The 12549-nt window shown below is 46.4% G+C and overlaps 1 protein-coding gene across 1 annotated transcript in view; it reads right to left on the bottom strand.

Annotated features, from left to right (window-relative positions):
* LOC146808605 (TRPM8 channel-associated factor homolog) overlaps positions 1–12549 on the bottom strand; it is a 234221-nt gene that overhangs the window by 183561 nt on the left and 38111 nt on the right. Inside the window, exon 2 of the mRNA XM_085623623.1 lies at positions 2015–2650. Coding sequence (XP_085479749.1) covers positions 2015–2631 — 617 coding nt within the window. The 5' untranslated portion in view covers positions 2632–2650. The remainder of the gene's footprint in view (positions 1–2014; positions 2651–12549) is intronic.

The following is a 12549-nucleotide window of genomic DNA, read 5'->3' as shown; positions in this document are numbered from 1 at the left end:
TTCTTTGCGTCCTGGAGGGGCGTGCTGCAGGGTGTCGGATGCTCTTTTGGGGTCTCAGTGTGGGATATGGGAGGTCAAGGTGCAAAGTGCCACCACCATCCAGATGTTGGAGCAGGGCCGCTTGAACAGCCGTTCTGGTTAAACTTTCTGGAGGGCAGCTCTCCTGGACCCCGAGCTTAGGCTTGCTGATTACTGATTTAGCTAAAGCTAGGTTAGCGCCTCGAGGTAGCAAAATGAGGGTATTAGAATTATAGGACTCGATACGCTTTAGAGTTCAGTGCTTTGCGTATGTTGTAGTGCAATCGGATTTCTAATTCAGGGTGGCACCTCAACTGCGCCCTTAATGCCAGGGGGTTGGAAATCCAACCCCTTTGGCTCAAGGGGGACCATAGAGAATACTTTTTTGGGTCCAATGCGGGCCTCAAATGATCTATATCTTCGGATAGGGTTTGAAGGCTCTCAAACACTTCTTACAGTTAGGCAGAGATGTCAGTTGTAATATTGGTGCTGTCCTTCAGATTAAAGAGGCGACCCCTATTGACTGCAGGCTTCTCAAGCTTGGGTCATAAATGTTATTCCCCATTCTGTGATTTCTTCGTTTTGGATCTCATGTTTGATGAATAGATTTTCTAAAATGGCGCCACCTATTGCAATCTGTGTAAATTACAGGGCACCAATCACACAACAGCTCCCTGGCAGAGGCAGCCCTGACATATGGAGTGCATTAATATTTCTTGTACATGCGCATGCTGCCGATGTAACCTTTTACTCACGGGTGGAGTTGCAGCTGTAGATCCCACTACTGGCAACTTTCATACAGAGGCCCGCCCCGCGCCACGACATTATCAGCAAACCCCACTGACTTACCGAGAACAGAGGCCTCGTTTGCCCGTCACTTCAATCCATCAATCAGCATTTGTATAGTGCAGTGAATGCGATGTCAAAATAAAGGTCAGAAACTAGCTGAAGGAGGCAAAATAAAGATCAGAAACAAGCAGAAAGAGGCAAAATAAAGGTCAGTAACAAGCAGAAAGAGGCAAAATAAAGGTCAGTAACAAGCAGAAAGAGGCAAAATAAAGATCAGAAACAAGCAGAAAGAGGCAAAATAAAGGTCAGTAACAAGCAGAAAGAGGCAAAATAAAGATCAGAAACAAGCAGAAAGAGGCAAAATAAAGATCAGAAACAAGCAGAAAGAGGCAAAATAAAGGTCAGTAACAAGCAGAAAGAGGCAAAATAAAGATCAGAAACAAGCAGAAGGAGGCAAATAAAGATCAGAAACAAGCAGAAAGAGGCAAAATAAAGGTCAGTAACAAGCAAAAAGAGGCAAAATAAAGTTCAGAAACTAGAGAGGAGGCAGAATAAAGGTCAGTAACAAGCAGAAAAAGGTCAGATAAAGTTTGGAAACAAACAGGAAGAGGTAACAGAATGGGCAGCAAGAGGCAGAATAGAGGGCAGGAGAGAGCAGAGAAGAGGCAGAAAAATGAGCACAAAACGAGCAGAGGAAGCACAAAACCAGAGGCAGCAGAGGGTAGCGGTTTGCGGGCAAGCTGGACAGGACTACGTTCGCAGGGGAGCTGGCACGAGGACCTGCTTGTGCCAACTGCACCACAGAATTCTAGGATGGGTCCTGTAAGTAATGACGGGGCCACCTGACCCATCCTGGCTGGGTCATAGAACATGATTTCTCGAACCCCAAACCCACCTCTCAGTCCATAAACCACCACTAGTTGACCCCACACCACTGCCACCTCCTCGCCTCTATCACTTGCAACCCTCAGCCTCACCTCCTACACTTTGGAAATCATTATAACCGTGCACAAGTCAAGTGTGCCAGGACTTCTCCGCATGCACAGTGTGTGAATATTTCTTTCCTTTCTATTTAAGTTCATCATCCCATTTCCATGTGCTACTCTGTCTACATATTACATAGAAAAGAGAAATTGCATAATTGATTCAGAAGTTTACTCCATTATCAATCACCACATTTTAATGATAAGGTCTTGTTTTCACTCACTTGACAAGCAATGGACAAACTGGGATTTCTTTGGAGATAGAGAAAACTTCCCCCTCAACGCGGTTGGATGTGAAATAGATGCCGGACACATTGATCACTTCATTTCCAGGAAAGTCGAAGCAGACATTTTCTGTGCCGTGCTTGGAGGCCCAATCAAAGGCTTGCCCTGCGATGAGGAGACCGCCTCCGTTCTTCACGAATGCAATAAGCTCATTCTTCTGATTGGCATTATAGGCGTCCATGCAATACACGCCAAAGGATTCCAGAAACCCCTCAGTGGACTGCACCTTGATGCTATGATCGGAGAAGGTCTTCACCAGGGAGTCAAAGGTAGACTGGACACCAACCAGAGCATCTGCGGAGGGTTTCAGCCAATTGACAGCGTTGAGGAGGAACTGTGAGAACTTTGGGCTTTTGAGGTAGGACTCATGAGGGATTACCACGATCCGACCCTTCCCGTAGTGAGATGCTGCGATGAGGACTTGGCCAGAGGTACTCACGAGCAGGGGGAAGGCCTTATCCCCGATCAGGAGTAGTTCACAAGGAACGGAACTTCCTGTAAGGTCCAAATTGGCGACACCTTGAGTCAAGGCTTCGTAAGACTCAAGGACGCTCATTTCAACGTCTTTCTTGTTCCTGAAAATATTTAAATAAAAAACAGAATTAACAATAATCATCCTTACATCACCAGAAATGTACTGGTTTCTGATTGAATACACGATCAGCTATATGTACTAACCTTTCGCAACTTGCTGTACTGCATTGAGTGAAATGGAGAGAACAGAAATGTGTCATATCTACTAGAATATGGCACACTTCAGACAGCCTAGCACCAATGCAGACACGCTTGCACCAATGCAGACACGCCTGCACCAATGCAGACACGCCTGCACCAATGCAGACACGCTTGCACCAATGCAGACACGCCTGCACCAATGCAGACACGCTTGCACCAATGCAGACACGCTTGCACCAATGCAGACACGCCTGCACCAATGCAGACACGCTTGCACCAATGCAGACACGCTTGCACCAATGCAGACATGCTTGCACCAATGCAGACACGCTTGCACCAATGCAGACACGCCTGCACCAATGCAGACACGCTTGCACCAATGCAGACACGCTTGCACCAATGCAGACACGCCTGCACCAATGCAGACACGCTTGCACCAATGCACACACGCTTGCACCAATGCAGACACGCTTGCACCAATGCAGACACGCTTGCACCAATGCAGACACACCTGCACCAATGCAGACACGCTTGCACCAATGCAGACATGCTTGCACCAATGCAGACACGCTTGCACCAATGCAGACACGCCTGCACCAATGCAGACACGCTTGCACCAATGCAGACACGCTTGCACCAATGCAGACACGCCTGCACCAATGCAGACACGCTTGCACCAATGCAGACACGTTTCCACCAATGCAGACACGCTTGCACCAATGCAGACACGCTTGCACCACAGTGCAAAGGTGCCTGCATTACAAGGAGAATTGTTTTTGTGCAGGAAGGTTTTCCTTCCTACACAAAAGTAATCTCTCGAGGCATGTTCCTCTTTTCATGTTTGCTGCATATTGCAGCACACATACAAAGAGGAAATAGCGAGAAGAAACCATGCTCCACCCACGGAACACCTCCCAGAATGAAATGTAATGCAATGTAGCACAAGCCGCAGCATTGCGTTACATTTTTTTTACAAAGCCACGTTAGAGCGGTGCAAATGGCCCCTTGGCTGTGTTGCGTTACTCCAAATGTTTTGACCCACTCAGAGCCACACAAAGTCACTTTGCATGGCTTCAAAAATCCGTCTTTAGATTCCATCACTCTTGCACCACGTTATGTGGCGCAAGATCAACGCAAGCAGCATCATTACTAGGCCCCCAGTCTTTTCCACTGGATATTTCCCACTTTGCTCTACCTCACAACAACCTGAGTGCCGTAAAGGATGGTATTGTACACACAAGCAGGTCTCCATCTGATGTTTGCAGTTGGTCAGTCTCCCACTAATGGTCTCCCAGCTGCTGCTGGGCAGGGTGGAGGTACAGATTTCACTTTAGCCAGCCCCCAGGGGTGATGAAACTCCAATGACTGCAAAGACCCGGGCCCCTGCCATTGATTGGCATCGGCTCAGCCTGCAGACTATTGGCAATGCTCTGCCCACCTTAGAGGGGCTCTGCATTTATCAATGCACGTGCCCTCCGAGTGTAATACTACAATCTCTCTCTTTACCCCACTTATGTTAAACTTGCACTTACACACCTGGGGCCGTATTACGGTATGGACACTCCCAGGGCATCTGTGAGCACTTGCTGCCCTGGGGGCCGCGCATTCAGATGAAAAATGGAGCGGATGCTTTGAAGTCACTCTGTGTTTTTTATTACAGTGCAGTCGGCAACCCGCCAGCACTTTAATGGGGATTAAAGATCAGGTACAGTGTACAGTGAGTGACTGCAGACACCTGCAAGGGGATTTCTGTGGGCTCCATGGGACCCCCTTTCCCTTCCACAGAGAGCTGCTATTAGGAGGCACACTGACAGTGTGCCAACGTTTAAGGTGGTGCACTGTCAGTGCGCCCCCTGACAGCTTCTTTGCCTCTGTGCTCGTGTCTGTAATAAGGCACGGGAGGAGAGGCAACGGCATTCCCTCATTTGCATACTACCATGCCCACATGCAAATGAGGGAACGCCCTCTGATGGAAGCGCTGGCGCTTTATGTGCGCCAGTGCTATCGGTATTACAGGAGGGGAGGCACAAGTGTCAGCGGCCCCTTCTACAATACCAAAGTGCCCTGGGGGCGTGCAAAGTGGGTGTAAATAGCAGTTGGGGCCCCCGAGGGACTCCGGTAATACGGTCCACAGTGAGTTGCCATATACCTTATTTGCTAAAATATCAGTTTATCAATTATGACTTGACATATTCTTCATTTTTACATATATAACAATTTTATTATGAGCATACCATTATTATTTAACTATGACACATCATTATTACTTATTATGAACGCACAATTAATAGTGAACAGTGACATATCATTAAAATTTTATTATGAACACACCATTAATAGTGAAGAGTGACATATCATTCATATTTTATTATGAATGCACCATTAATAGTGAACAGTGACATATCATTAGCATTTTATTATGAACGCACCATTAATAGTGAACAGTGACATATCATTAGCATTTTATTATGAACGCACCATTAATAGTGAATAGTGACATATCATTAGCATTTTATTATGAACGCACCATTAATAGTGAAGAGTGACATATCATTAGCATTTTATTATGAATGCACCATTAATAGTGAACAGTGACATTTCATTAGCATTTTATTATGAATGCACCATTAATAGTGAACAGTGACATATCATTAGCATTTTATTATGAATGCACCATTAATAGTGAACAGTGACATATCATTAGCATTTTATTATGAACGCACCATTAATAGTGAACAGTGACATATCATTAGCATTTTATTATGAACGCACCATTAATAGTGAACAGTGACATTTCATTAGCATTTTATTATGAACGCACCATTAATAGTGAACAGTGACATATCATTAGCATTTTATTATGAACGCACCATTAATAGTGAAGAGTGACATATCATTAGCATTTTATTATGAACGCACCATTAATAGTGAACAGTGACATATCATTAGCATTTTATTATGAACGCACCATTAATAGTGAAGAGTGACATATCATTAGCATTTTATTATGAACGCACCATTAATAGTGAAGAGTGACATATCATTAGCATTTTATTATGAACGCACCATTAATAGTGAACAGTGACATATCCTTAACACTTTGCTGTGGGAGCTAGTACCTGGCGCCTCCTGTGACACTGGACATGACATTAAAGGTTGGCTATGGATGCTCATGCCTTGAATGTATTCTGACTGTGATCTTTTGTGATACATCTACAGACCGTGAATGTTTTACTGTTACTGTCAGTGCACTATACCTCTGGTGACGCAGTTTAACATGATGAATATTTAATAGTGTGCCGATGCCTTACACCTATTGTTATACTGCTCATGTCATTAATGTTGAGTCTGGCTGCTTGTGCCCTGTAGCTCTAGTGGCCATGATCTATGACACTTCAGCATCATTAATATTTCACTGTGACTGCTAGAGCCTCAAACCTGGTGTGGTACAGTTAAACCTCACTAATATATATTATTCACCATTGATAGTTTATTATGACTTCTAGAGACATGTGTAACTTTTGTGATAAATTACATATAATTCATATTTTACTATACCTGCTAGTGCAGTATACCTATTGTGATGCAGGTTTTTTAACTCTACTTTCACAAGACCTAATAAATAAATTGTGCAGGAGTATTGTAAAATAATTGTGATTATTGGTTGGGGGAGATGAAAGCCCTACTCAATCAACAAATACAATCTCTGTCAGAGTGAAAAATAAAAAATGATAAATTAACCTTTGTTTTCCCTGGGTAGCCTGGCACAAAAGAAGTCAGGCTTAACTTAGAGGCAAAGTGTAAACTAGTATGCAGCACACAAACAGTAATGAAGTGGAAACACAAGACAATAAAAATCCCAAACCAATTAAGAAAAATAGATAACACCAAAACAAATTAAATTCAATTAGTAGTACCAGAGTTATGAATTTTTACATTTTTCAGTTAAGTCTAGTGCCTAAAAGACCAAAGTGCCAAACGCAGGTTTCTGGTCGCATGAGACTGGGTCAAAGTCAACAGTTAAGGCTGGCTTCCACGGAGCACCTGAGGAATACACAAAGTGGAGTGGGTATGATCTCGACTTTTCTTCGGACTTGGGGGTGTCTGAGGAGATGTATAGTTGCTGGGGAGCCACTGGACAAAGCCTCAGTGATGCTATCCACAATGGTGGGTAAAGGCTCTGAGCGTGAGAAGCTGGATTTCCAGGCGGAGGAGGTTGTCATTGTCGATGGGGAGCTGGTCACCATCGAGTCTGGTGAAGAATATTACCTTCGGACTTGGACAACATTTTGGGCAGTGAAAACCTCCAGTGTGGTGAAGATGTAGGCTGTAGCCAAAAAGAGGTCCACAAGGTGAAACGCTGCCACCGAGAGGTCCAGCTGAACAGGATTTGCTGCTGCAGAGAAGAATGTAGTGAGAGCCACAGTGGTCAGGCCGACCGGCAATGCATCTTGAATCAGCTGGCAGGTAGATACCAGTCTTGTGTCAGTTTTACAGGAAGTGTTTGGTTAAAAAGTTTTGGGGTTAGACGGGAGCAGTACCATGAACACAACTACCAAGGGTCCAGGACCTAGCTAGCATTCCTTAGGGGAGCTAAGACTCTCTCCAGCACATCCCAGGTGCAGGGTTCATGGCAGTGCTCAATTCATAAAAGAAAAAAAATAATATTGATACTATGATATCGATGTACCCCATGATATGTGTACATATAATACCAAACTCCTATCTCCTTTGTTGAATTCACCTGCTATGACTTCCCTCTCAGCCCCAAGTCAGAAATGTATGGTCAGGCAGACCCTGTGACCCAGGCCTGACGCAACTGACTGACAGATGACAGGTGGGGGTAAACGTAACTTTTAGACAAGCGCACAAACAGGAAACACAGATTGATCCCACAGCTAGGCAGCGACACCACAGTGGTCTCAGGAGATTGCCCCCCAAAAATCTATTTGGCCAAAGGGGCACGCGTTCCCAAAAACACCATAAAGTCAGATGCCACACTAATTTAGGAACATACAGCCAATCAGAACACAGCAAGCACACTACACGCAGTGATCAAGCGCTCCCCATGCCAGACATCTGAACGCATACCCACTAGCCCTGCATTGTGTCCACACAGAGTCGAGGCCCGCCTGCACCTCGTATCAAATGACCAGTTATGGCCCATGGACTAGGCACAGATTTCTGTCTCCAAAAGAATGTACAAATTGTTTCATGACACTTTATTTAATGTATAAAATGATGGCCGAAACCAATTTGCTTTGAGACAGTCTTCAGACCCCAACTCTGTTGCCTGCTCTCCTGGCCGCTGCGTTTAATTAAACCAACTGTTCCTGTTTTGCCAAAAGCCTCTTGTCTTTTATTTTTTCAAGGTAAATTCATATTCAAGCAACATTTTGGCAAGTCAGCCAGGAGAGACTGGTTCTTCAAGACCGACTGCAGCCGAAGGAGCAGAACTTCAACCACACGGATTCACATCTGCGCAGCACGAACGTCGAACAGAGGCCGCAATTGATTGGATGTTCTGATAAATCCACGGGGCAGAAGTCCATCCTGAAGCCACCGCCAGTAGGTAAGAGGCCACATCTGATCCTTAGTCCTAGAATTTGGAATATGGCAAACTAAGAAGGAGCTTGACAGTCTGACCTGTGCGCCCTGCCGCCAACAGAAATCTAACATATTGCCTAATGTATGTGTCTGAGCTGAGTAGTCGCAGGCCAGCTTCGGAGGCGATCCCACAAAGGTCACCTTTCTTCGATAGTCAGCACACTAGGGAAGGTGACAGTTATTTAGTCATTTGGACCACTGGGCATGACACTGTGGGTACGCTGTGTAATACAGGGGCCGCGTGTACCGCTGGGCGAGACACAAAAGGTGGGCTTGATCCCAGGGTGTGATACAGGGGTGGGGCCGCACGCCTTGGACCGCTGGGCGTGGCACAGAAGGTAGGCATAGCCCTGGTTGTGATATAGAGCCAGCATCTCAGTCTTATTTTTTAGTCTAAAGGGTTTTTCTCAGCATCACCGGTCTCTTCAACACTGGTGGTGTCTGAAAAAGGTGAGAGGTGTTATTCGCTTGGACCACTCTGCATGACACGGAAGTTAAACTAAGCCCCTGGGTGTGAAACAGGGTGCAATTCAGAGTTTAGGGAAACATTTGGACCTTGGGTAGTAAGGTGTGGCTTGTTCATGGCCAAGGAGGGCCTGAAGTTGTCGAGTTGCTTCTTCTCGGCTTTAAAATGATACAATCTTTGTCCCTAAGCCATTACTTACAGTCTATCGGGCTCACTCAGGTCTGTGTACCGTGCAGACCCTCCCCTTGTCATTGAGAGGCATGCGCCAAGAGCGAGCTAAGGCTTTTTTGGACAAAGTCATCGTTTATTCCTCTGTCACTTTTTTCTGTTCAATTGTAATTGAGGCTTTCAATTGATGCATTTTTGTCTTGGTATTGGGGTGCTGATAAATTATTTCAGCTGTGTTCTATGTTGAATGTTATGTCCAGTTAACGATTGTATGTGCGTATAAAAAGGTCCTCATTTATTTGCATTTTGCTATTCTACTGCTAAATGTACAATTCATAAAGTTTTGAATTGAAAAATGCACTTTTTTACAGGTTGTTATTCTTCATATGTGTTGTTTTATGTACCAAGTTTGTTTGATGCATCTTTGTGCTAAACTGAGCTAAAACTAGTTATTGCAGGCATAAACCCTTGGACATATTTTACCCACGATCAGAGTGGAATTTCGGATTGTCTAAATGCCCTTAGAAGTTAGAAGTGTACTAGCCCTTTAAAAAGTTCCCATCCCATCATGGAGTTCCCTTTAAACCACATGTAACTAAGTTCCCTATGCAGGCTAGCATTTTGCTGTGAGTGGCAGGCACACGCTAAGACACATGCGTTCCCATGGCAAGAGAGGGTAACCTTCAACACCAACATATTAGAACACAATAGGGTGCACTTCCAGACCAAATTCGTAGGGCAGGAAAAGAATAAAAGAGCGGCACTGTTAGAACTATGGGCAATCTTCACGGTGGACCGACCTACAATCCTGTCCCAGAATCTGTAAGCAAGACATCCGCACCTCCCCCACCTTACACCGGCATAGAGGTGTTCTCTCTGCTGCCGACTACGTCAGCCGTTCCTGCACTAGGTTACACCACCCACTGGTTGAGGGGGTTAGAGGGCCTACCACTGGGCAGCGAGACGCTAGGACCAGGGCTTGGAGGTTACCCGACTGGCTATCCCAAAATACTTCAGTCTCACCCCAGATCGGTGCTAGAATCCCCTAAATCCCGACCCCTCATCTGCCACATTAAGCCCACAAAACATACACTCTATGAGCAGCCAGGAACCTCATAGCGGGTCTAAACAATACGACGACTAGTGATAGCGAGGAAGACACCAGTCCTTCTGCATCTGACAGCGAGGATGAGGATACAGGAATAATCATGTCAGAGGCCGACAGGGCAACGAAAGACACACATCCATTACTGTCCACCACAGGCTGCCCTATGATCATTTTGCTGATAAACGGGACACCTTACCACTTTCTACTAGACACAGAGGTGAGAAGGTAATGCCTACGGGAGGGGGAAGTCCCCATATCAAAGAACATTGCAAGCATACAAGGGGTCTCAGGCACAGTGGCAGGGATCCCCTTCACAGAGTCTCTAGCTATAGAATAGGGGGAAGAGGGTAAGGCGACAGAGGCTGTACCTTCCTTCATCCCGACTAATTTCTTAGGACGAGACCTAATGACCAAACTGAAAATGTCCATCCAATTTGCTGAGAATGGGACCATAGCCTGCTCCGCCCCTGAAGCTCCATACTCAGAGCACCAACCAGTGAGACGCTCCCACTCCACTTGGATAACAGCCAGGGTGTCTCCACCCAGTCCGACCCCATTCGTGGGGGCTGTCCTTAAACTTACAGGAAATGTCTTTGAGCTATGCAAATTTGCTTACTAGTGGGCTTGCTGTGCACATTACCTCTTAGTGGAAACTGCCAAAAAGATAAAAACTTTATTAGCCAATAAGTTGCACAAGAAGGAAGAGAACCGGGACCTCGACTCACGAATGCCCACTGAGTCCCTTGGGGCTAGGTGGCAGCCGGCCCAAGGCACATAGGGGCAACGGCAGTGACAAACAGAGCACGGATATCCCTGGCATTACCAAGCACAGCGTCTGTAGCCACTCTGGCACCTCCACAAGTGAGGTAGTGTCACAGACAAGGGTGAACGGAGCTATGGAGTGCGTTCCCCGTTGCCCCCAGCTGCTGTCGAATGCAGTGCCCAGGAAAGTGACTATAGGAGGGAACTTGGCACACCCAGAAAATGATACACTACCCCAAGGAAGTGCCCCGACCAACCACATGGGGATAGTCCCAGAGGCCGAGGGGCGCTGGCTATCACATGCAACCCCCACACAGTGGTCCACTAAGAAGGGCCAGAAATAGGAGCAAGACCGGAAAAGCTCCACTAAGCCAGGCCCCAAAAACTGAGTAAAACTGCCCACAAGGGGGCTGCATTGGCCGCAAATGTGCAAAGAGCACCAGTTTTGAAGGGAGCTCTAATGCCTAATCCCAGAGGGTTTCCACCAAGTCCTAGCGTCAGAGGCCATGAAGGCTGGCAGCAGCCAGACCTCAGAGAGTACTACTACTGTCACTGAATAGGCCACATGGCCAAACGATACTGCCTGAAAGCTTAACATGAGCAAAGATCGAAAGGCCTGGGTCAGTCTCCACACAATCTCCATCCACAAAACCAATTCCAGATCATCTCCCAGCGCAAAGCACATTCAGCCACAAGGAAATCAGTCAGCATACATACCACCGCAACAGGGACCAGGTGGTTGGCCAAACACATAGCAACCACAGCAGACAGAGAACCTAGCCCAATAAGCACCGGGGCCACAGCCACAACAGGGAGGGGTAACTGCCTAGTGATGCAATGCCTTCACACAATCGCCCAATCTAAATTGGCAGTAAATCCAAACCCCCAATATCGCGACAAACTTCATAAAACACCCCCAATAATAAAGACTAGTGACACAGCATTAGCAGAAAACTCAAGCCTTTTCTTGCATTCAGGAAAAAATAAGGGCTATCGTATGTTTGTTCAATCTGGTATCCACTCCAAAATCCGCCATTTTGGGTGCTTGCAGGGGCCTAGACCCCACACTATGCTAGTCCCCCATGGTGGGGTTGGCTGGCCATGCCCCGGGGGGAGGGCAGCCTGAAAAGGGGGCAGGGCGGCCCCACCAGTGCACAAAAATAGGCATTCAGGTCCCCTCATCTAACACAGGCAGAATGTCGAGATGCCCAATAGAACTCTGTACTCCACGCACAAATAGGCAACAATTTGGCACCAAGTCATTAAGGAAATTCACCAGGGCAATCAGCCATCTGTTAGTGCTATTTGTTAATCACAGCACGACAAGTCCCAGCCACACACCTGACTCCCATCATAAGCCAGAGATTTGCCTCCTCTCCCCTAATGCTTCAAAACACCCAAAGTCCGCTCATGGGCTCATGTTCCTCCAAAACAGTGGGAATACCATGCCACCGGGTAAGAAGTCCCTGATTCCCGCCAAGGGTGGCAGACCCAAAGCATCCTGGAACCGAGGGAGAAGGGGGCCTGGGATGTAAAGGGGTTCTTTAGCTGACCATCGCAGCCCCTGCACAAGGTGCATGGATATGCTCACCACCTCATCTAGCTTGTTGAATGAAAATACACAGGCCTCACAAATATTGTTCAAGGGAGCACTAGGCCTGATGCCAGTCATTGCCACATTCAACATC

The sequence above is a fragment of the Triturus cristatus genome, chromosome 8 (assembly GCF_964204655.1).
Source record: "Triturus cristatus chromosome 8, aTriCri1.1, whole genome shotgun sequence".
In the NCBI taxonomy this organism is placed as follows: domain Eukaryota; kingdom Metazoa; phylum Chordata; class Amphibia; order Caudata; family Salamandridae; genus Triturus; species Triturus cristatus.
Note: the sequence above shows the minus strand (reverse complement) of the source record. Positions and strands in the feature narration are given on the sequence as shown.